At 42.4% G+C, this 21,030-nt stretch overlaps 1 protein-coding gene across 1 annotated transcript in view; it reads right to left on the bottom strand.

The window, feature by feature from the left end:
* The window catches only part of LOC137304528 (cAMP-dependent protein kinase catalytic subunit alpha-like), a 126,769-nt gene extending 106,926 nt beyond the window's left edge, over nt 1–19,843 (bottom strand). Inside the window, exon 1 of the mRNA XM_067973162.1 lies at nt 19,259–19,843. Within this exon, the coding sequence (XP_067829263.1) occupies nt 19,259–19,460 (202 nt within the window). The 5' untranslated portion in view covers nt 19,461–19,843. The remainder of the gene's footprint in view (nt 1–19,258) is intronic.
* Between the last annotated feature and the right edge of the window lie 1,187 nt (nt 19,844–21,030).

Here is a 21,030-nt window from a genome sequence, read left to right as displayed (position 1 = left end):
TATAATCTTTCAAAGTTCTCTAGATTCAGGAACTGTCCCTCTAGATTGGAAAATTGCACATGTCACTCTGCTTTTTAAGAAAGGAGAGAGAGGGAAACCAGGGAATTATAGACCAGTTAGCCTAACATCTGTTGTGGGGAAAATGCTGGAGTCTATAATTAAGGATAGGGTGACTGAACACCTCGCGAATTTTCAGTTAATCAGAGAGAGCCAGCATGGATTTGTGAAAGGTAGGTCGTGCCTGACAAACCTGATTGAATTTTTTGAAGAGGTGACTAAAGTAGTGGACAGGGGAATGTCAATGGATGTTATTTATATGGATTTCCAGAAGACATTTGATAAGAGACTGTTAGCTAAGATAGAAGCCCACGGAATCGAGGGAAAAGTACGGACTTGGTTAGGAAGTTGGCTGAGCGAAAGGTGACAGAGTAGGGATAATAGATAGGTACTCACGTTAGCAAGATGTGACTAGTGGAGTCCCGCAGGGATCTGTCTTGGGGCCTCAATTATTCACAATATTTATTAACAACTTAAATGAAGGCACAGAAAGTCTCATATCTAAGTTTGCCGATGAAACAAAGATTGGTGGCATTGTAAGCAGTGTAGATGAACACATAAAATTACAAAGCGATATTGATAGATTAGATGAATGGGCAAAACTGTGGCAAATGGAATTCAATGTAGACAAATGTGAGGTCATCCACTTTGGATCAAAAAAGGATAGAACAGGGTATTTTCTAAATGGTAAATGTTAAAATCAGTGGATGTCCAAAGGGACTTAGGGGTTCAGGTACATAGATCATTGAAGTGTCATGAACAGGGGCAGAAAATAATCAATAAGGTGAATGGAATGCTGGCTTTTATATCAAGAGGACTAGAGTACAAGGGGGCAGAAGTTATGCTGTAGCTATACAAAACCCTGGTTAGACCACACCTGGAGTACTGTGAGCAGTTCTGGGCACCGCAACTTCGGAAGGACATATTGGCCTTGGAGGAAGTGCAGCATAGGTTTACTAGAATGATACCTGGACTTCAAGGGTTAAGTTACGAGGAGAGATTACACAAGTTGGGGTTGTATTCTCTAGAGTTTAGAAGGTTACGGGGTGATCTGATCGAAGTTTATAAGATATTAAGGGGAACAGATAGGGTGGATAGAAAGAAACTATTTCCGCTGGTTGGGGATTCTGGGAGCAGGGGACATAGTCTAAAAATTAGAGCCAGACGTTTCAAGAGTGAGATTAGAAAACATTTCTACACACAAGGGTGATAGAAGTTTGGAACTCTCTTCCGCAAACGGCAATTGATACTAGCTCAATTGCTAAATTTAAATGTGAGATAGATAGCTTTTTGGTAACCAAAGGTATTAAGGGATATGGGCCAAAGGTAGGTATATGGAGTTAGATCACAGATCAGCCATGATCTTATCAAATGGTGGAGCAGGCACAAGGGGCTGAATGGTCTACTCCTGTTCCTATGTTCCTATACCAATTATCCCTACTCTCTGTCTCCTACTTCCTAACCAATTCCCTACCCATGTCAACAGGTTGCCTCCAATTCCATGCACTCCCATTTTTGTTAATCGTCTCTTATGTGGAACCTTATCGAATGCCTTCTGGAAGTCCATATAAATAACATCCATAGACATTCCCATATCTACCATGTTAGTTACCTCCTCAAAAAATTCAACTATGTTCGTTAGACATGACTTACCCTTTACAAATCCATGCTGGATATAACATGAAAACCTAACATGAAACTAGAGTATTTTTTACATCAATAAAAATCCTGCTCAAATCACAACAGAAAACTGAACTTTGGGAAGAAAAGCAGGGTTGCTGTTACACAACAACTCAACTTCCACCACAGACAAAATTCTCAACCTAAGTTAGTGCACCCTGAGACTTTTATTGTCCACATTTAGTGACCAGATGGTGATTGGCACGTAATAGAGATTGGGAAAAAAAAAGAAAATCCTGGTTTAAAATAAAAGTTAACTAAAACTAAATCAGACATGTTGCAAATTTGTCCAAAAGCCTCAGATAGTGAATCGGTGGTGCCACTAGCAAGGCTTCAGCCTTCACCAGCTGGTTTCACCTTTCGCCAGCACCAGGCTGGGTCAACTGCTACAAAAGGTGGCTCAGAAATGCAGCAAAACTGGTGGGAACCAATTTATCAATCAGCTACATTCCTAACATGCTAGGAATGAGCAAGTCCGAAATAACACACGGTTTAATTCTGCGACTGAGTATTGCAACAACAAAAAAAGAGTGGCATTAAATTGGTACTACTGGGACATTTAATTAGTAAGAAATGCTTTGGAGCTGGTGAATTCTACAATAACCAAAATAGGCGAGGGTTCATTACTCTTAGGAGACCACGTGCCACCCTTGTTCTTGTGACACTCTTTCTAAACCAGCCTAGACTGATGGCTACTCTCTCTGCTAGTTTTAAAGGTCCTACATAGAATGAGTTGATGACAATCTGAACTGGGGTCCTAGTGGGGGAATATAATTACTCACAAAAACCATAATTATGGCATGCCTTAGGGGATTGTCGCACATACATTTCCTCCGCCCTTGGGGTTATTTTAGGTCTCTGTCTTGTGATATAGGTTTTGCGGCCCTGGCTGATTTGGAGCAGCCCACCCCCTGTAACAAAGCAGATCCTGCTGAAATCAAATAGAAATGGCTCCATAACATACACGAGGGTGTCTTATAACCGGCATCACCAAGGCAGTTTGGGAGGGAGCCTCAGAGCGGCGAGTTACCATGAGGAGCAAAGCAGGGCGTGGAAATGAGGGTTTGTTCTAGTAGATAGGAAAGCAAAGTTTTTCTTCCCAATTTTCTTGGCAGCTGTCTCTCCAGAGAAGTCTCTGAAATTAAATTTTGTATTCTCTCCTAAAGTAGGCGAAAATATTTGAAAAGCTGTACGAAAAGTTGTAAGAGCAGAACAGGTCCAATACAGTCCACTCCTGACAATTCAAAGTCATCTTTTGCCCCCTCAAAAATTCAAATTATGTACCAGCTGATGGAATCAAGTGGATATTTCGTCATAGTTTATGTGATCCAAACGTTTTTCAGAGACTGCAAACAGACACTTCAGCTAGTTTGACAAAGACTGGACAAACGGTGAGGGGAGGAAATCATAACACGAGTATTACTTGTGTCATTTGACTGTTTTCATTTATAGTCAGAATACCTGTGCTGAGCTCACAGGCCAGAGATCTTGAACGTGAAGACTTACTCAAGTCAAAATCCTGCTAGGAATTAACATTGTTTGAGAGTTAAAAAAACAACTTATTGCACACACACAGAGTTTCTACCAACATTACAAAGTAGGCATCATCATTTATATAAATGATTTGGACTTAGACACAAGAGGAATGATACTGAAGTTTACTGATAACAAATTAGGGAGTATGACAAACGGTGAAGAAGAATGCAAGAGACCTCAGGAAGGCATAGACAAGCTAGTGGAGTGGGCACATAGGAGGCAGATGCAGTTCAATATAGAAAAATGTGAAGTAGTTCATTTTGGTAAAATAATAAACATTATAGGAGGAAGACAGCTCTTTAAAGGTGGGAATGCTGTAGAAAAAGTCATTAAGAAGGCAAATGGGATTCTGGCTTTTATGCACAAGAGCACTGAATATAAAAGCAAGAAAGTGATTTTGACAAGATATTAGTTAGGCCACAGGTGCAGAATTGTGTGCAATCCTGGATACCTCATTACAGAAGGATATTCAAGCCATGGGAAGGGAACATTGAGGATTCACTGGAATGATACCAGGAATAAGAGGTCATAGTTACTAAGGAAGATTCAAAATCATTTAGACTATTTCCACTGGAACAGGGAAGGTTAAGGGGGACCTAATAGATGTTTTCAAAATTATGAAAGGTATTAAGGGTAAATAGTGAAAGATTATTTTCAATGGTTAACAAATTGATAACATGGGGCACAGACTCAGGATTATCATTAAAAGTATTTGGAAGAATTTACAAAGAGGGTGCAATTACCTCCTTCTGTACTGTAACCATTCTATAATTCTACAAGTGACTACTGAGCTGGAGACTAACATCACTTAAAAGGATGAGTATTTGAAGAGGAAGAATAAAAAAGAGAATTGAGACTTGAGTAGATAACTCCAGTTGGCTATCACTGATAAAGCCATGATGGACCGAATAGTCTCTTCCTGTGCTGTAATTTCTATGACACTATACAGCTGTACAGGAGGAGACACTGCAGTACACTTGGTCACTCTCCAAGTTCAAATAAATGTCATACATTACTGCATCTCTCCTATCCCTTTCTCAGCCAAATATTTATCAAGGTCCCCTTGAATTTGCCAACAGAATCTGCCACCCCAGCAGTTTGCTGTGTGCATTCTGTGCAAAGTTGTTAAATCTATACTGTCTGTTCACCTTCCTTCTTCTCAGCTTAAGCTTGTGCCACTTATTGTAGAGTTTGTGATTATATCACACATATCACCAGGGTTCGATCGATGTATACACCTTAAGAACATTAAGATCTCCCCTAGGCCTTCTTTAGTACAAACATTTCTATAGCTCAGATGCCTAATCGAAGGTATCAATTTGGCTGCCAACGTTGTACCCTCTCCAATTCCAGGATATCTACATTGCAGTATGGTGACTACCAGAAATTGTAAACAGTAGCAACCGAAAAGAAGATCCCTGAGGCACCCCACAAGTTACCCCCTTCCATGCCAATGCAGCTTGAGGTACAGCTGCTCTTGGTTTATCTGATTCAGCCAATTTCCGGTCCACTTCAGAAGCAACCCCCATTCTGTGTCTAGCAACCTTGTGGGCCTATTGGCTGTGTGACACTGCATTAAAACTTTGATGAAATCGAAATATGTAACATCCATGTTATACAGTCCCTAAGTCCACCAAGTACATTGCTTGTTCAAAGAACTCAAATAGATTTGTAAGACCTCACTTTCCTCTCATTAGTCTATACATCTCTTCAAGTGTTTCATTATTCCCTCCCTCAAAACGTCCTCTAATATCTCACCGACTATAGGTGTCAGGCTCACTGGCCTTAAGTTCCAACTTTATAAGTTGCCAGTCTCTTTCCCAAGGCAATGGAGAACTGATTCCCTAAATATGCCATCAGAGCTTACCTTACTGGACTATATCCATCCCTTCATCATTTCAAAAATTCAATCATATTGTCTCTAAGCAACATATCTGCAAAGTAATTAACCCTTACTCTTGCAGCTTAAGCTCATAATTTAAGATTTAGTATCATCCTGTTCACTCTCCTCTGCACCTTCTCTTAAGCCACAGTATCTTTCATCACGTGAGGCAACCAAAATTGGACAGAATACTTCAAGTGTGAACATACCACAGCCTTATGTAGACTAAATATAGTATTCCTTGTTTTGCCTTGATAGTGGTAGCAATATAACTTAAGCTTCTATTCGCTTTCCATAAAGCTACCTCATACTGCTTGTGCATCTTTAAAAAGTGATCAACTATTATCCCCAGGTCTCTTTCTTGATCCATTTAACGGGTACCCTTACATGGTATAAAGGTGCTTGGAATTTCCTAACGTCACGTATATGATACTGCATTTGTCCATATGAAATGACATCTGTCACATGAGCTAATTCATCTAACAATCTAAATCATTAGTTCAGACCTGTTAATTCGGTCTGAGTTTGTAAACCTCATGCACATTCTTGTATCATTTATGAATTTCATTCGTTACTTCCATGGTGTGCACCCATTCCAGGCCAGATGCTCCATCCTTCGTTAATTCTCCACTTGTCCAATTGGAATTTTTTTCCTGCTTAATATTTTCTCATTTTGGCCTGGAGATTCTACTTCTCTATTGGATAATGAACTCTTATTGTCCTTTGTGAAGCTATTTACCTAATGTGCATAGATGCTTTTACATTTGCCTTGGGAGGGCGGTTTTTGCCATTGGTTCACAGTGCATCTAGTAGCAACCCCAAAGTAAAATTGTCAGTTTCACTAAGACCAACTAGTAGGAACATCCAATTAAAAAAAACGGTGCCACTCCTCCAGGGCCAATGTAAAAAGCAGCAATAGTCACATGATACCTCACCCTTGGGATCCTTAAAGGGTCCAACTATTTCCTTAACTGCCTGTATACTAAGAATATATTTCTAAAAGCCTTTCACACTATGCTTCCTATTCCCGTGCCATATTATTGTTTTTTTCAATTTTACCTCTCCTGATCAGCCTATTCACCTCCTCTACTTCCCTTCATTATATATATCCTCTAATGCACCTGTAGACTTACTTTTGAGGAAAGCTTTTCCCCTTTTCCATGTGCTCTGCATATTTCTCTTGCTGCTCACAGTGATTCCTTTTTTCTCTGCTGCACTTGCTTCCCAGTGGAATATGGTTACTATGTAATATCAGTAATGCATTCTACCTATATTATGTACGCCTCCCTTCTAATGCGTCACAGTTTTGCTCCGAGTTCCCTCCTCACCCCCTCAAAAATCCACCTTTCTAAACTAGAGAATCTATTTTGTACTACGCCCTTTCTTCCATTCATATCGTGGTCTCCCTTTCCAAACTGTTCTCAATATTAAGACCCTCTACATCACTCGTTGCTGCATAGTATCACTCACTCTGCCTGTGGGTTCCTTAACCATTTTTGACATGTATCATGTCCCGAAACATATTTTTGCTCCTGTATACTCCCATTCTAAACCTCCCAAATCATCCATGGTTAAGTTGAAGCCACCCAGAACAATTATGCTTGAACCTAACATGCCCCTCGTTTAAGTAAAACATTCCAGGTTCAATCCCTCTTCCTTACCAGGCACCCATAACAGATCCCAATAGATTGCCTTTCTCCCGTAACTCCATTTTACCTCTATCCACAATGTTTTCAGCATCTCCATCCAATCCACATTTCTTTATCTCAATTATCATGTCCTTCAAATAAAAAGCTACACCCCTCCCAGTTTATCCTTTCCAACCCTGCGATACAATTAACATCCCTGTAAACTCACCCCCAATCTACTTCCTCCTTTAGCCATGTATATGTGATGCTGTAGTTTCCCTCATTACTGTAGACTGCCAAATCTCAGATTTTGCTCTCAAGACTGCCGGCATTAGTGCACTGAATTCTGAGGCGTCCTTAACCTTAGCCCCCAGTCCTTAGTCTAACCTGTTTGTTTTTTCTGTGCTTACTTCTCCATGTGGTCTTATCCTTATACTTAGCCTGCTTAACCATTGCATCAGTGTCTGGAGTCAAACTGCCATCTAATGTCCCCTCCTCTGTTCCATAGTATTTGGTCTCTATCTTTTCTAGCTCCATCACTTGTCCCCTCTTGTTTTCAGTCTACTTTGTACGCCCCCTTCTCCTTGACTTTTGTTTAAATCCTTTTGTCGCTGGCTTCATTCCAGTGCACTGCTTTGAGAGCCTCAAACGTTCTGAAGTATTTCTGAGTACACACACCAACCAGAACACTGTTGCAGTTCGCAGTCCAGACAGCTATAGCAACACCGCGGAGGAGTCACAGAACTGCAGCAATTCACAACTTGGACTTCCGCAGTTCAGCCCCGCAGCCTACCAATCAGAGAGGCACAGAAACAGGAGAAAGCCCATCCAATCTGCTCCATTCAGCAGATTTGGATTATTTGGATTATGTCAGATGGTACAGTTCATGCAACCTGGATCTGCTGTTTATTTCTACAATGACAGCTGCCCCAAACTGGTTATGATTTATTTGGCAAAGTCAACTGGAAACCTGGTCATGGCAATGCACTGCACCCAAGACACAGCTCTGATCTGTGACTAAGGAAAGGTACCTGTACTGAACAATTTTAGAGAGGTTAGATATGCTGAATAGAATAGATGGGTACAGGCTACGGCAGCCGAGTGGTTATGGTACCGGACTAGTAACCCAGAGATTGTGAGTTTAAATCCCCCATTGGAATGTAAGTTGTGAAATTGAATTCAATAAACATGGTAATTTGTGGACTAGCACCAGGGGAAAAATTACCATGAGAACTGCCTGATTGTCATAAAAACCCAACTGGTTCACAAGTGTCCTCCAGGGAAGGGAACTTGTCACACCTACCTGGTCTGGCCTACATGCGACTCTAGTCTCACACTAAAAGTTTGACTTTTAATGCTGCCAGGGCAATAAATGCTGCCATGCCAAAGTTGCCCACATAACAAGAACAAATAAAAATGGTCTGACACACTGATATTTCTCATATAAAATAAAATCGTTAAATAAAGTGTGCGTGACTGGGACCGTACTGTTCATGTATATCACGTACTGGTCAGGTGAGCAGAAAAGTGGCAAATGGAATTCAATCTACAGAAGTGCATTTGGGGAGGTCAAACAAGGCAAGAGAATACACAATAAATGGGAGGATACTGAGAGGTGCAGAGGAAGAGAGGAACCTTGGAGTGCATGTCCACGGATTGCTGAAGATAGTAGGACAGGTAGATAAGGTGGTTAACTGGTAGAATAGATAAGGGAGAACCAGTGGGTGTGGTTTATTGGATTTTCAGAAGGCCTTTGATAAAGTCCCACATAAGAGGTTAGTGCACAAAATTAAAGAACATGGGATTGGGGATAATATACTGGTATGGATTGAAAATTGGTTAACAGACAGGAAACAGAGAGTAGGAATAAATAGGTCTTTTTCGGGGTGGCAGGCAGTGACTAGGGGGGTACCGCAGCGATCAGTGCTTGGGCCCCAGCTATTCACAATATATATCAATGATTTGGATGAGGAAACCAAATGTAATATTTCCAAGTTTGCTGACGACACAAAACTAGGTGGGATTGTGAGTTGTGAGGAGGATGCAAAGAGGCTTCAAGGCGATTTAGTCAAGTTGAGTGAGTGGGCAAATACATGGCAGATGCAGTATAATGTGGATAAATGTGAAGTTATCCACTTCGGAAAGAAAAACAGAAAGGCAGAGTGTTATTTAAATGGTGATAGATTGGGGAATGTTGATGTACAAAGGGACCTGGGTGTCCTCGTACACCAGTCACTCAAAGCAAACATGCAGGTGCAGCATGCAGTTAGGAAGGCAAATGGTATGTTGGCCTTCATTGCAAGAGGATTTGAGAATCGGAGCAAGGATGTCTTACTGCAGTTATACAGGGCCTTAGTGAGACCACATCTGGAGTACTGTATGCAGTTTTGGTCTCCTTACCTAAGAAAGGATATACTTACCATAGAGGGAGTTCAGCGAAGGTTCACCAGACAGATAATATGAGGAGAGATTGGGTCGACTCAGACTGTTTAGACGATTGAGAGGGGATCTCATTGAAACATATAAAATTCTGACAGGGCTAGACAGACTGGATGCAAGGAGGATGTTCCCCCTGGCTGGGGGGTCCAGAACGAGGGGTCACAGTCTCGGGATACTCAGTAGGACATTTAGGACTGAGATGAGGAGAAATTTCTTCACTCAGAGGGTGGTGAACCCTTGGAATTTTCTACCACAGAAAGCTGTGGAGGCCGAGTCACTGAATATATTTAAGAAGGAGCTAGATAGATTTCTAGACACAAAAGGTATCAAGGGGTATCGGGAGAGAGCGGGAATATGGTATTGAGATAGAGGGTCAGCCATGATCATATTGAATGGCTGAGCAGGCTCGAAGGGCCGAATGGCTTACTCCTGCTCCTATTTTCTATGTTTCTATATGGGATACTTTCTTTATTAGCAGTGGCATAGAATATAAGAGCAGGGAGGTTATGCTAGAACTGTATAAAACACTAGCTAGGCCACAGCTTGAGTACTGTGTACAGTTCTTTTTTTTTATTCGTCCATGGGATGTGGGCGTCGCTGGCGAGGCCGGCATTTATTGCCCATCCCTAATTGCCCTTGAGAAGGTGGTGGTGAGCCGCCTTCTTGAACCGCTGCAGTCCGTGTGGTGACGGTTCTCCCACAGTGCTGTTAGGAAGGGAGTTCCAGGATTTTGACCCAGCGACGATGAAGGAACGGCGATATATTTCCAAGTCGGGATGGTGTGTGACTTGGAGGGGAACGTGCAGGTGGTGTTGTTCCCATGTGCCTGCTGCTCTTGTCCTTCTAGGTGGTAGAGGTCGCGGGTTTGGGAGGAGCTGTCGAAGAAGCCTTGGCGAGTTGCTGCAGTGCATCCTGTGGATGGTACACACTGCAGCCACTGTGCGCCGGTGGTGAAGGGAGTGAATGTTTAGGGTGGTGGATGGGGTGCCAATCAAGCGGGCTGCTTTGTCCTGGATGGTGTCGAGCTTCTTGAGTGTTGTTGGAGCTGCACTCATCCAAGCAAGTGGAGAGTATTCCATCACACTCCTGACTTGTGCCTTGTAAATGGTGGAAAGGCTTTGGGGAGTCAGGAGGTGTTTCACTCGCCGCAGAATACCCAGCCTCTGACCTGCTCTCGTAGCCACATTATTTATATGGCTGGTCCAGTTAAGTTTCTGGTCAATGGTGACCCCCAGGATGTTGATGGTGGGGGATTCGGCGATGGTAATGCCGTTGAATGTCAAGGGGAGGTGGTTAGACTCACTCTTGTTGGAGATGGTCATTGCCTGGCACTTGTCTGGTGCGAATGTTACTTGCCACTTATGAGCCCAAGCCTGGATATTGTCCAGGTCTTGCTGCATTTGGGCTCGGACTGCTTCATTATTTGAGGGGTACAGCAGCATAGTGGTTATGTTAGTGGACTAGTAATCCAGAGGCCTGGACTAATAATCCGGAGTCATGAGTTCCAATCCCACCACAGCAGCTGGGGAATTTAAATTCAATTAATTAAATAAAAAATCTGGAATTAAATACTAGTATCAGTATTGGTGGCCATGAAACTACCAGACTGTTGTAAAAACCCATCTGGTTCACTAATGTCCTTTAGGGAAGGAAACCTGCCGTCCTTACCCGGTCTGGCCTATATGTGACTCCAGACCCACAGCAATGTGGTTGATTCTTAATTGCCCTCTGAAATAGCCTAGCAAGCCACTCAGTTGTAAAATCTCACTGCAAAAAGTCATAATAAGTTCTGGCCACCACATTACAGGAAAGATGTGATTGCATAGAGAGGGTACAGAGGAGATTTACAAGAATGTTGCCAGGACTGGAGAATTTCAGCTATGAGGAAAGATTGGATAGGCTGGAGTTGTTTTCTTTGGAACAAAGGAGGTTGAGGGGAGATTTAATTGAGGTATATAAAATTATGAAGGGCCTAGATCGAGTGGACAGGAAGGACCTATTTCACTTAGCAGAGAGGTCAATAACCAGGGAGCATAGATTTAAAGTTATTGGCAGAAGGATTAGAGGGGGGCTGAGGAAAATATTTTTCACCCAGAGGGTGGTGGAGGTCTGGAACTCACTACTTGAAAGGGTGGTAGAGTCAGAAACCCTCATCACATTTAAAAAGTACTTGGATATGCACTTGAAGTGCCATAACCTACAAGGCTACGGACCAAGTGCTGGAAAGTGGGATTAGGCTGGGTAGCTCTTTTTCGGCCGGCAGACACGATGGGCCGAATGGCCTCCTTCTGCGCCGTAAATTTTTCTATGTTTCTATGTATACACAGCACTTGAGGTGGACTCCGTGTGTGCATACTCATTCAACACAGTTATTACTAGATTGAAAAAAGCATATGGTACCTAACACACTAGTCATGTAACTTTTTACTCATTGTAATCCAGGTGCTTCTGGCGACTAACATAGGGCTCACCATCTGGGTGATGTATTCCCACACTTGCCGCTTCTTTTGCACATTTAGTGGCTATTCTCCCCAACCAAAAATGTCCTCACAACCTTCCTTTACTTACGCTGCATTGTTGTTAAAATGAGGTCCTCTCTGTTGTCACAACAATTATCTAGCACAATAGCGCAATCCACCCAGCTGGATTAAGAAAGAATTTGCATTCATATAGTGATTTATCACATCTCTCAGTGATGTCTCATAGCACTTCACAATGAATTATTCTGAAATGCAGTGACTATTATGTAGGACTAAAAACACTCTGACATTTATCCTGGTTAAGGTGCCTTGTAAGCTCCTTGAGAAGTGTTAAAGGCTCATTATTGATGGTATGAGTGCCGGCTAGATTTTTGTTGTTGCAACCAACAAAATCTCACGTGCAAAGATCACGTTTCAAGAACATGTGCTGATTGTTTGCTGAGGTACGATTCCACGGCACATGCTGGCCTCCCGTACTTTGCCCAAGTGGCCATATTCATGCGTGAGCTTTGACTGCAAGAGTCGGCATGCTATTCTATAATGGTGGACATTGTTGACAAGTCTGCTCCCATCTTCAACCAACATCCAAAAATGCAAAATTCCAGCAATGGTCACGGGATAGAAATTAGGAACAGGAACCGGGGCTGATTTTCCACTGATCCAGAGGAATGAAAGCCAATTGTAGTGGCCCCTACTGTTGCCCAGCTAACACAGCACAGAGCAACAATGGAGTCTAGAATGACTTTAATCTTTTGGCTCAACTACTCACTGGTTAAACTGACTAAGCCATCAGGGAAATCTCTGTTCTGTTTATTCCCACTCTTCCCTCCATGGTACAGAACAAGTGCTGGTGAGTGAATGTGGGCTGTTGGGATCAGGGCATTCCATTTCCTCCCTGAAAAATCAATGGTAAACTCAACAGACAGCATGACTAAACATGGTATTGTCAGCATTTCTTCAAAGTGATTTGCTGGCCTACCTAGATAGTACTTTGAATCTATGAAAAATGAAAGCTTTATGCCATAACATAATGGCATAAAATAATCTCAGCTCCTCATAAAGAGCCAAGCATCCTTTCTGTAATCAATTTTGACGGAACACTTAAGCAGCTAACAACTTTCTCACAATTTCAACCGCCCTGTATTTCATTTCCATTCAATTCATTTCCACAGCTAGCAGAAAAAGTAAACAATCCTCTTTAAAACTAAACTGACCCCTTGTACTGATGCTGCGAAATCTCCGCAGTGACCGGAATCACTCCACACAAACCAGACCAGCACGAGCTGAACACCGAAAGGCCAGACAGAGAGAGCTGTACTGGTCACCTGCTACCGTCTAGCTCCTGACAAGGTATGGAGCCCCAGACGCATCAGCCCAGCCCAAAATTTGCGGACGACACCAAATTGGGGGGGGGGGGTGTAGTTAATACAAAGGAAGAATGCGTCAATACGCAAGAGGACATTATTAAACTTGCAGAATAGGCGTGTAATTGGCAACTGAATTTCAATATAGATAAGTATGAGGTGGAACATTTTGGTAAGAAGAATAACAAGGCCACATACTGCTTGGATAATAAGAGTCTGAATGGGATAGAGGAGCAAAGGGATCTAGGGGAACAGATACATAAAACACTAAAAGTAGCAATGTCGGTTGATAAGGCCATTAAAAAGGCAAATCAAACACTGGGGTTCATTTCTAGAGGAATAGTATTGAAAAGCAGTATAGTTATACTAAACATGTATAGAACCTTGGAAGGCCACACTTGGAGTATTGTGCACTGTTCTGGTCTCCATATTATAGAAAGGATATAGATGCATTGGAGAGGGTGCAAAAAAGATTCACAAGGATGATACTAGAACTGAGAGGATATCCTTATCAGGAAAGGCTGAACAGGCTGGAGCTCTTCTCTCTAGAAAGAGAAGGCTGAGGGGTGAACTGATAGAGGTCTTTAAGTTAATGAAAGGGTTTGATAGGGTAGATGTAGAGAAAATATTTCCACTTGTGGGGAGTCCAAAACTAGAAGTCATATATATAAAATAGTCGTTAATAAATCCAATAGGGAATTCAGGAGAAACTTCTTTACCCAAAGAGTGGCAAGAATGTGGAATGTGCTATCACAAGGACTAATTGAGGCAAATAACATAGATGCATTTAAGGTGAAGCTAAATAAGCACGAGGGAGAATGGAATAGAAGGGTATCCTGATAGGGTGAGACGAAGTACGGAGGGAGGAGGCTCGTGTGCTGCATAAACGCCGGCATAGACCAGTTGGGCTGAATGGCCTGTTTCTGTGCTATAGTTTCGATGTAGCCTACCCTGACCTTGTATCGTAGTGTCCATTCAAAGTAAAACATACCAAATGACTTACAGAATGGAAGAGACATTTGCGTGTGCACTGTTTTTGCCCGAGAATGCTGCTGGTGCAGATTACTTAACTGAATGGCCAGATTCGCGTTCATTATCTGGCCACAATAGCTGATTGCTCTGGACAGAGATAATCTCAATGGCAGCTAAAAGGACACCTTTGGTAGAATACAAAGCCAGATGCCACACATCCTTCATGATCTTCCGGGTCTTAATAAAGCCTTTTTTAGCTTTTGAATTCGGCATCTTTTAGCTCAACACATGTAAAGATCACTTTTTCTATAACTCTACAGACAGAGCTAGAGAAAGAGTAAGATAAGGATATTGTTTTACAGATCAAACTGAAACTGCAAAATAACTGAAGTCAACACATAAGAACAAAAGAAATAGGAGCAGGAGTAGGAGTAAACACAATTGAAGATTAAACTGAAATACTGCTATGTCCATTCTACTGTCCTCAAAGGTCTATTGGAATTACATAGAATTTTACAGCACAGAAACAGGCCGTTTGGCCCAACAGGTCTATGCCGGTGTTTACGCTCCACACAAACCTCCTCCCACCTTACTTCATCTCACCCTAACAACATATCCCTCTATTCCTTTCTCCCTTATGTACTTATATAGCTTCCCCTTCAATGCATCTATACTATTCGCCTCAACCGCTCCATGTGGTAGCGAGTTCCAGATCTGGACCACTCTCTGGATAAAGAAGTTTCTCCTGAATTCCTTATTGGACTTATTAGTGACTATCTTATATTTATGCCCCCTAGTTTTGGACTCCTCCACAAGCGGAAACATCTTCTCTATGTTTACCCTATCAAACTCCTTCATAATTTTAAAGACCTCTATAAGGTCACCTCTCAAACTTCTCTTTTCTATAGAAAAGAGCCCCTCCCCCCCAGCCCGTTCAGTCTTTCCTAATAGTTGTACCCTCTCAGTTCTGGTATCATCCTTGTATTTCATGCACTTTATCCAGTGCTTCTATATCCTTTTGTAATATGGAGACCAGAACTGTGCACGGTACTCTAAGTGTGGTCTAACCAAGGAATAACTGGTCAGTGAATAATGAATCCTCTTCAGAAGGAGGACTGTGCTCCCATGGTGAGTGCACCCTCCACGATTTAACAGAGGACAACAGAAAGGAGCTTGGCTTTTTTTTGGTGTGAACTTTGTGCACATCAAGGTGAGAGATGTCAGTGCTGAGAAATGTAACACTTTTCTTTTGAGTTCTTCGATGAAATAAAGGAGAGGGTTGATGAGGCTAGTACAGATGATGTGTATATGGACTTTCAGAAGAAATTTGATAAAGTGCCACATAATAGACTTGTTAGTAAAATTGAAGCCCATGGGATTAAAGGGGCAGCGACAGCGACAGCGTGGGTACAAAATTGGCAAAGAGACAGAAGGCAGAGAGTAGTGATGAACGATTTTTTTCAAATTGGAGGGAAGTATACAGTGGTGTTCCCAGTGGTATTTTCCTAGAAGTAAAGGGAATTAGGGGTTATGGGGAGCGGGCAGGAAATTGGACATGAAGCTGAGTTCGGATCGGTCAATGCCCTGTGGGTGGCGGAGAGGGCCCAGGGGCTATGTGGCCGGGTCCTGCTCCGACTTCTTGTGTTCTTTAGATTTGTGGTTGGGATCAGATCAGCCATGATCTTATTGAATGGCGGAGCAGGCTCGAGGGGCCGATTGGCCTACTCCTGCTCCAATTTCTTATGTTCTTATGTTCTTATGGTATTGGGACCATTGCTCTTTTTGATACATATTAATGACCTGGACTTGGGTACACAGGGTATAATTTCAAAGTTTGCAGATGACATAAAACTTGGAAATGTAGTAGTCAGTGAGCAGGATAATAGCAGACTTCAGAAGGACATAGGCAGACTGGTGAAATGGGCAGACACATGGCAGATGAAACTTAATGCAGAGAAGCGTGAAGTTATGCATTTTGGGAGGAAGAGTGAGGCAATATAAGCTACATGGTATAATTTTAGAGGTGGTGCAGGAACGGTGAGACCTGGGGGTTCACATACATAAATCTTTGAAGGTGTTAGGACAAGTTGATAAAGCTGTTAAAATTATGACGGATTCTGATAGAAGAAATAAGGAGAAACTTTCCACTGGCTCCCTGGATTACGAAAGAGATGGAGAGTAAGATGAAGCAGAAAAAGGGGGCGTATGACAGATGTCAGGTTGTTAATACAAGTGAGAACCAGGCTGAATATAGAAAGTACAGAGGAGAAGTGAAAAAGGAAATAAGAGGGGCAAAGAGAGTATGGGAATAGACTGGCGGCTAACATAAAAGGGAATCCAAATGTCTTCTATAGGCATATAAATAGTAAACAGGTAGTAAGAGGAGGGGTGGGCCGATTAGGGACCAAAAAGGAGATCTATGCATGGAAGGAGAAAGCATGGCTGAGGTACTAAATGAGTAGTTTGTATCTGTCTTCACTAAGGAAGAAGATGCTGCCAAAGTCACAGCAAAAGAGGAGGTAGTTGAGATACTGGATGGGCTAAAAATTGATAAAGAGGAGGTACTAGATAGGCTGGCTGTATTTAAAGTAGATAAGTCACCCGGTCTGGATGGGATGCATCCTAGGTCGCTGAGGGAAGTACGGGTGGAATTTGTAGAGGTGCTGGTCATAACCTTCCAATCCTCCTTAGATATGGGGATGGTGCCGAGGACTGGAGAATTGCAAATGTTACACCCTTGTTCAAAAAAGGGTGTACGGATAAACCCGACAACTACAGGCCAGTCAGTTTAACCTTAGTGGTGGGGAAGCTTTTAGAAACGATAATCCGGGACAAAATAAATAGTCACTTGGACAAGTGTGGATTAATAAAGGAAAGCCAGCATGGATTGTTAAAGGCAAATCATGTTTAACTAACTTGATTGAGTTTTTTGATGAGGTAACAGAGAAGGTTGATGAGGGCAATGTGGTTGATGTGGTGCACATGGGCTTTCAAAAGATGTTTGATAAGGTGCCACATAATAGGCTTGTCAGCAAAATTGAAGCCCATGGAATAAAAGGGGCAGTGGCAGCATGGATACAAAATCGGCTCAGTGACAGGAATCAGAATGTAGTAGTGAACGGTTGTTTTTCAGGATGGAGGAAGGTATACAGTGGTGTTCCCCAGGGGTCAGTACTAGGACCACTGCTTTTTTTGAATATATTAATGACTTGAACTTCGGTGTAGAGGGAACAATTTCATAATTTGCAGATGGCACAAAATTTGGAAGTGTAGTAAACAGTGAGGAGGATAGTAATAGACTTCAAGAGGACATAGATAGGCTGGTGGAATGGCCAGATACATGGCAGATGAAATTTAACGCAGAAAGTGATATATTTTGGCAGGAAGAATGAGGAGGGGCAAAATAAACTAAATGGTACAATTCTAAACGGGGCACGTGCCAAATCTTTGAAGGTGGCAGGACAGGTTGAGAAAGCGGTTAAAAAAGCATATGGTATCCTAGGCTTTATAAATAGAGGCATAGAGTATAAAAGCAAGGAAGTTATATTGAATCTTTATAAAACACTGGTTCCGCCACAACTGAAGTATTGTGTCCAATTCTGGGCACCTCATTTTAGGAAGGATGTGAAGGCCTTAGAGAGGGTGCAGAAAAGATTTACTAGAATAGTTCCAGTGATGAGGGATTTCAATTATGTGGATAGGCTGCAGAAGCTGGGGTTGCTCTCCCTAGAGCAGAGAAGGTTAAGAGGAGATTTGATAGAAGTGTTCAAAATCATGAAGGGTTTAGATTAAGTAAATAAAGAGAAACTGTTCCCATTGGGAGAAAGGTCGAGAACCAGAGGACACAGATTTAAGGTGATTGGCAAAAAAACCAAAGGTGACATGATGAAGGTTTTTTTACGCAACGAGTTGTTATGATCTGGAATATGCTGCCTGAAAGGGTGGCGGAAGCAGATTCAATCGTGGCTTTCAAAAAGGAATTGGATAAATACTTGAAGGGAAAAAATTTGCAGGGTTACGGGGAAAGAGCGGGGGAATGGGGCTAACTGGATTGTGCTTATAAAGAGCTGGCACAGGCTCGATAGGCCGAATGGCCTCTTCTCTGCCATAACCATTCTATGATTTTATGGCGGGTGGGTCGGGAAACGAAGGAGACAGGTTTAAGATAATTGGCAGAAGAACCAGAGAGGAGATGAGGAGAATTTTTTTTACCACAGCGAGTTATGATGATCTGGAATGTACTCCCTGAAAGGGTGGTGGTATCAGATTCTACAGGAACTTTCAAAAAGGGAATTGGATAAATACTTGAAATGGAAAAAATCTACAGGGTTACGGGGAAAGAGCAGGGGAGTGGGACTAATTGGATAGCTCTTTTAAAGAGCTGGCACAGACGCGATGGGCCAAATGGCCTCCTTCTGTACTGTATGATTCCATGATTTTCATTGCAGGCATTCAATGTCAGCATCAGACATTTCCAAGGTCAGGACTATTCATGCACAGTAAGGCTTCCACTCCTCTACCCTCTCAGAGGAACGCCACCTATTACGCCAAGAGCATTTTTGTGCTCTGGGCCGAAACTCACTACAATCTGGACCGGGACAGGCCAAAATCATTTCATGTAGGATCCTTGTAACTAACAGACAGTAGAGAGCTTTCCACTCCATTACTGTCAGCTGGATTCAAACCCAAGTCCCAGAGGCGAAAGGCCAGCACGCACTAGCCCAACCTTTTAAAGAGAAACCGAGGTCACAAATTACGGCATGTTCTTAATTCTTAATAAACTGGAAGCAGTTGTGTAAACAGGAACATCTACTGCTGCTCTGAATTCGACACGGCCCTCTCAGTGGCAGCACTGAAATATAAACGCAGCATTAGAGTGAGCTGTTTAGTCCTGACATACATTCAAGCGAGGACATGGTGTGTGATGAGCTCGCTGCACAAAGGGCTGCAGCACCTGCACTTGGTTCTGAAGTGCAAGGCTGTCTGTGGGCTTTCCATCAAAGTACTGCACAGTAAATTGAGCAAACGGCTTTTTACAGTGTTCTTAATTCAGGCTTCATTACAATTCAAAGCCCTTCAGCTAGGAGCAAATATTCATATACACTGCAATTAAAAAATGATACCACGTTGGGTATTTAATTAACAGTAGCAGGGGAGTTCAGTCAAGCATTAAATTTGTCTAAAAAGGGGAGAACATTTAATACGTAAACAGACACTCACTGTGTAAGTTCCAGGCTAAACAGTACTCCGACTCCTGTCTGCTGTCACTTTCTGAACCTGTCTCAAAGTCCTGTGGAGACCCCCTTGTACTCCTGTTAAAGAGTCTAATGGCCAAGTTCTCAAGTTTTTGAAAGGCAGAGGACATCTTCGACCCTTTGTGATCAGCAGCTTGTTGGCAGGTCACCTCAGCATACAGATTCATGATTTTAAAACACAGATCCGAGGGATTCTTTTCTCTTTGACTCTTGGCATCAACAGTTACAGCAGAGAAAAAGGGAGCTAATTTTACCAGCGAGACTCGAACAACATCCTGGCTTCACTCAGCGAGGCAACTAATGCACAGGCTGGCTGAGCAGGCTGCAGTAAACCGCACACCTTCCTGATTATACACATTAAAGAGCAGCAGCCCACAGCAGTGCTGATACCGATACTGATGCACGCTACTTCCAGCTGGTTACTTAGCGAAGGCAAGAACACAATAAAAAAACTTCTTTCTGGCTGCAGGCCAGCGATTTGATAGCTTCAGGCATGTCGCTCTTTCAGCAAACCTTTGGAAATTCAGGCTGAACACGTTCAGTGCAGAGTTTCTGCTGCCTTTTGCACAATCACCGAATAGGCAGCTGAGAGGCAGCAAACAGCAAAGCGTGTAATATGACTCTGAAGGCACACTTTGCAGAGATTAGCAAACATGTCAATCTGTATTCAGTACACAGATAGGCACACCTTTCATTCCCCCCCACTACCCAATCAGTATTTCAGATCAGGCAATCAGCCCGAGACTGGGTGACAGTGCAGTTTGGAAAACTAGCGAGAGGGTACAAGGACAAGAGATTTGGGCCACTGGGAGTGGGACTACTGTAAATGCCTAAAACAAAACACCTACTACATTCTAACTCTCTCTTTGCCAGCAGCTGTTCAACTCCACAATGAAGCAAGATCAGTTTTGGATTATTTGCCATTTCACTGATACATGAAATGAAACAGTCACTAGGACATGAGCTACTTATCAGCCCATTAATAGCCAGGGCTGAGATTCAGAAAATAATAAGAATAATGATAATGGCAGCAAATTTTCATTCTGTAAATGGGAATTCTGTTTTAATTGGGAAGTGTAGTTGCAATGTCACATTGGACTCACCTTTTAAGCACTGGGTAAAATGGAATTTGACAAGGAGCGCTCAACCCTGCCCTGTACAATCTTTGACCCTATTCCCAGAACCAGTGGCTGAGGACAGCAATGGGGAGCAGGACCAGGGAGCAGACCAGGCCATGGGCAAAGGCGAGTGGGAGCAGGATCAGGACTTAGCACAAAGTGGAGCAGGATCGAGACCAGAACTAGGCCATGGGAATGGAAACACAATCTGGACCAAGCCATGGGAGAAAAAGGAGGGGGACCAGGATACAGCCGATGGGAATTTACAAATTTCTGGAGGGGGCTGAAATTACTGAAATTTATTTTCTATGTATGTTTGAAAGCATGCTTCCCCCCTCCAGAAATAAAAAAAAAATCGATTTACCACATTTTAATTAGTGCACTTTCCAGTATTTTGGAACTTATCTTTTACATTAGGTAAACAGTTAATGATATGTACACTACTTCATGTGACTTAGTCATGTGATTATTTTTAGCTGAAACTGCTAATGATCATAGGCACCTTCATTTGCGTCTGTCTGCTATCATCCCTCGTTACAATTACTGCCTTGTTTAATATTTAAAACTGAAAAAATAGTAAAATATTTAGTTTTAATAAGAACATAAGAAATAGGAGCAG

Source organism: Heptranchias perlo, chromosome 37 (assembly GCF_035084215.1).
Source record: "Heptranchias perlo isolate sHepPer1 chromosome 37, sHepPer1.hap1, whole genome shotgun sequence".
Classification (NCBI taxonomy): Eukaryota; Metazoa; Chordata; class Chondrichthyes; order Hexanchiformes; family Hexanchidae; genus Heptranchias; species Heptranchias perlo.
Note: the sequence above shows the minus strand (reverse complement) of the source record. Positions and strands in the feature narration are given on the sequence as shown.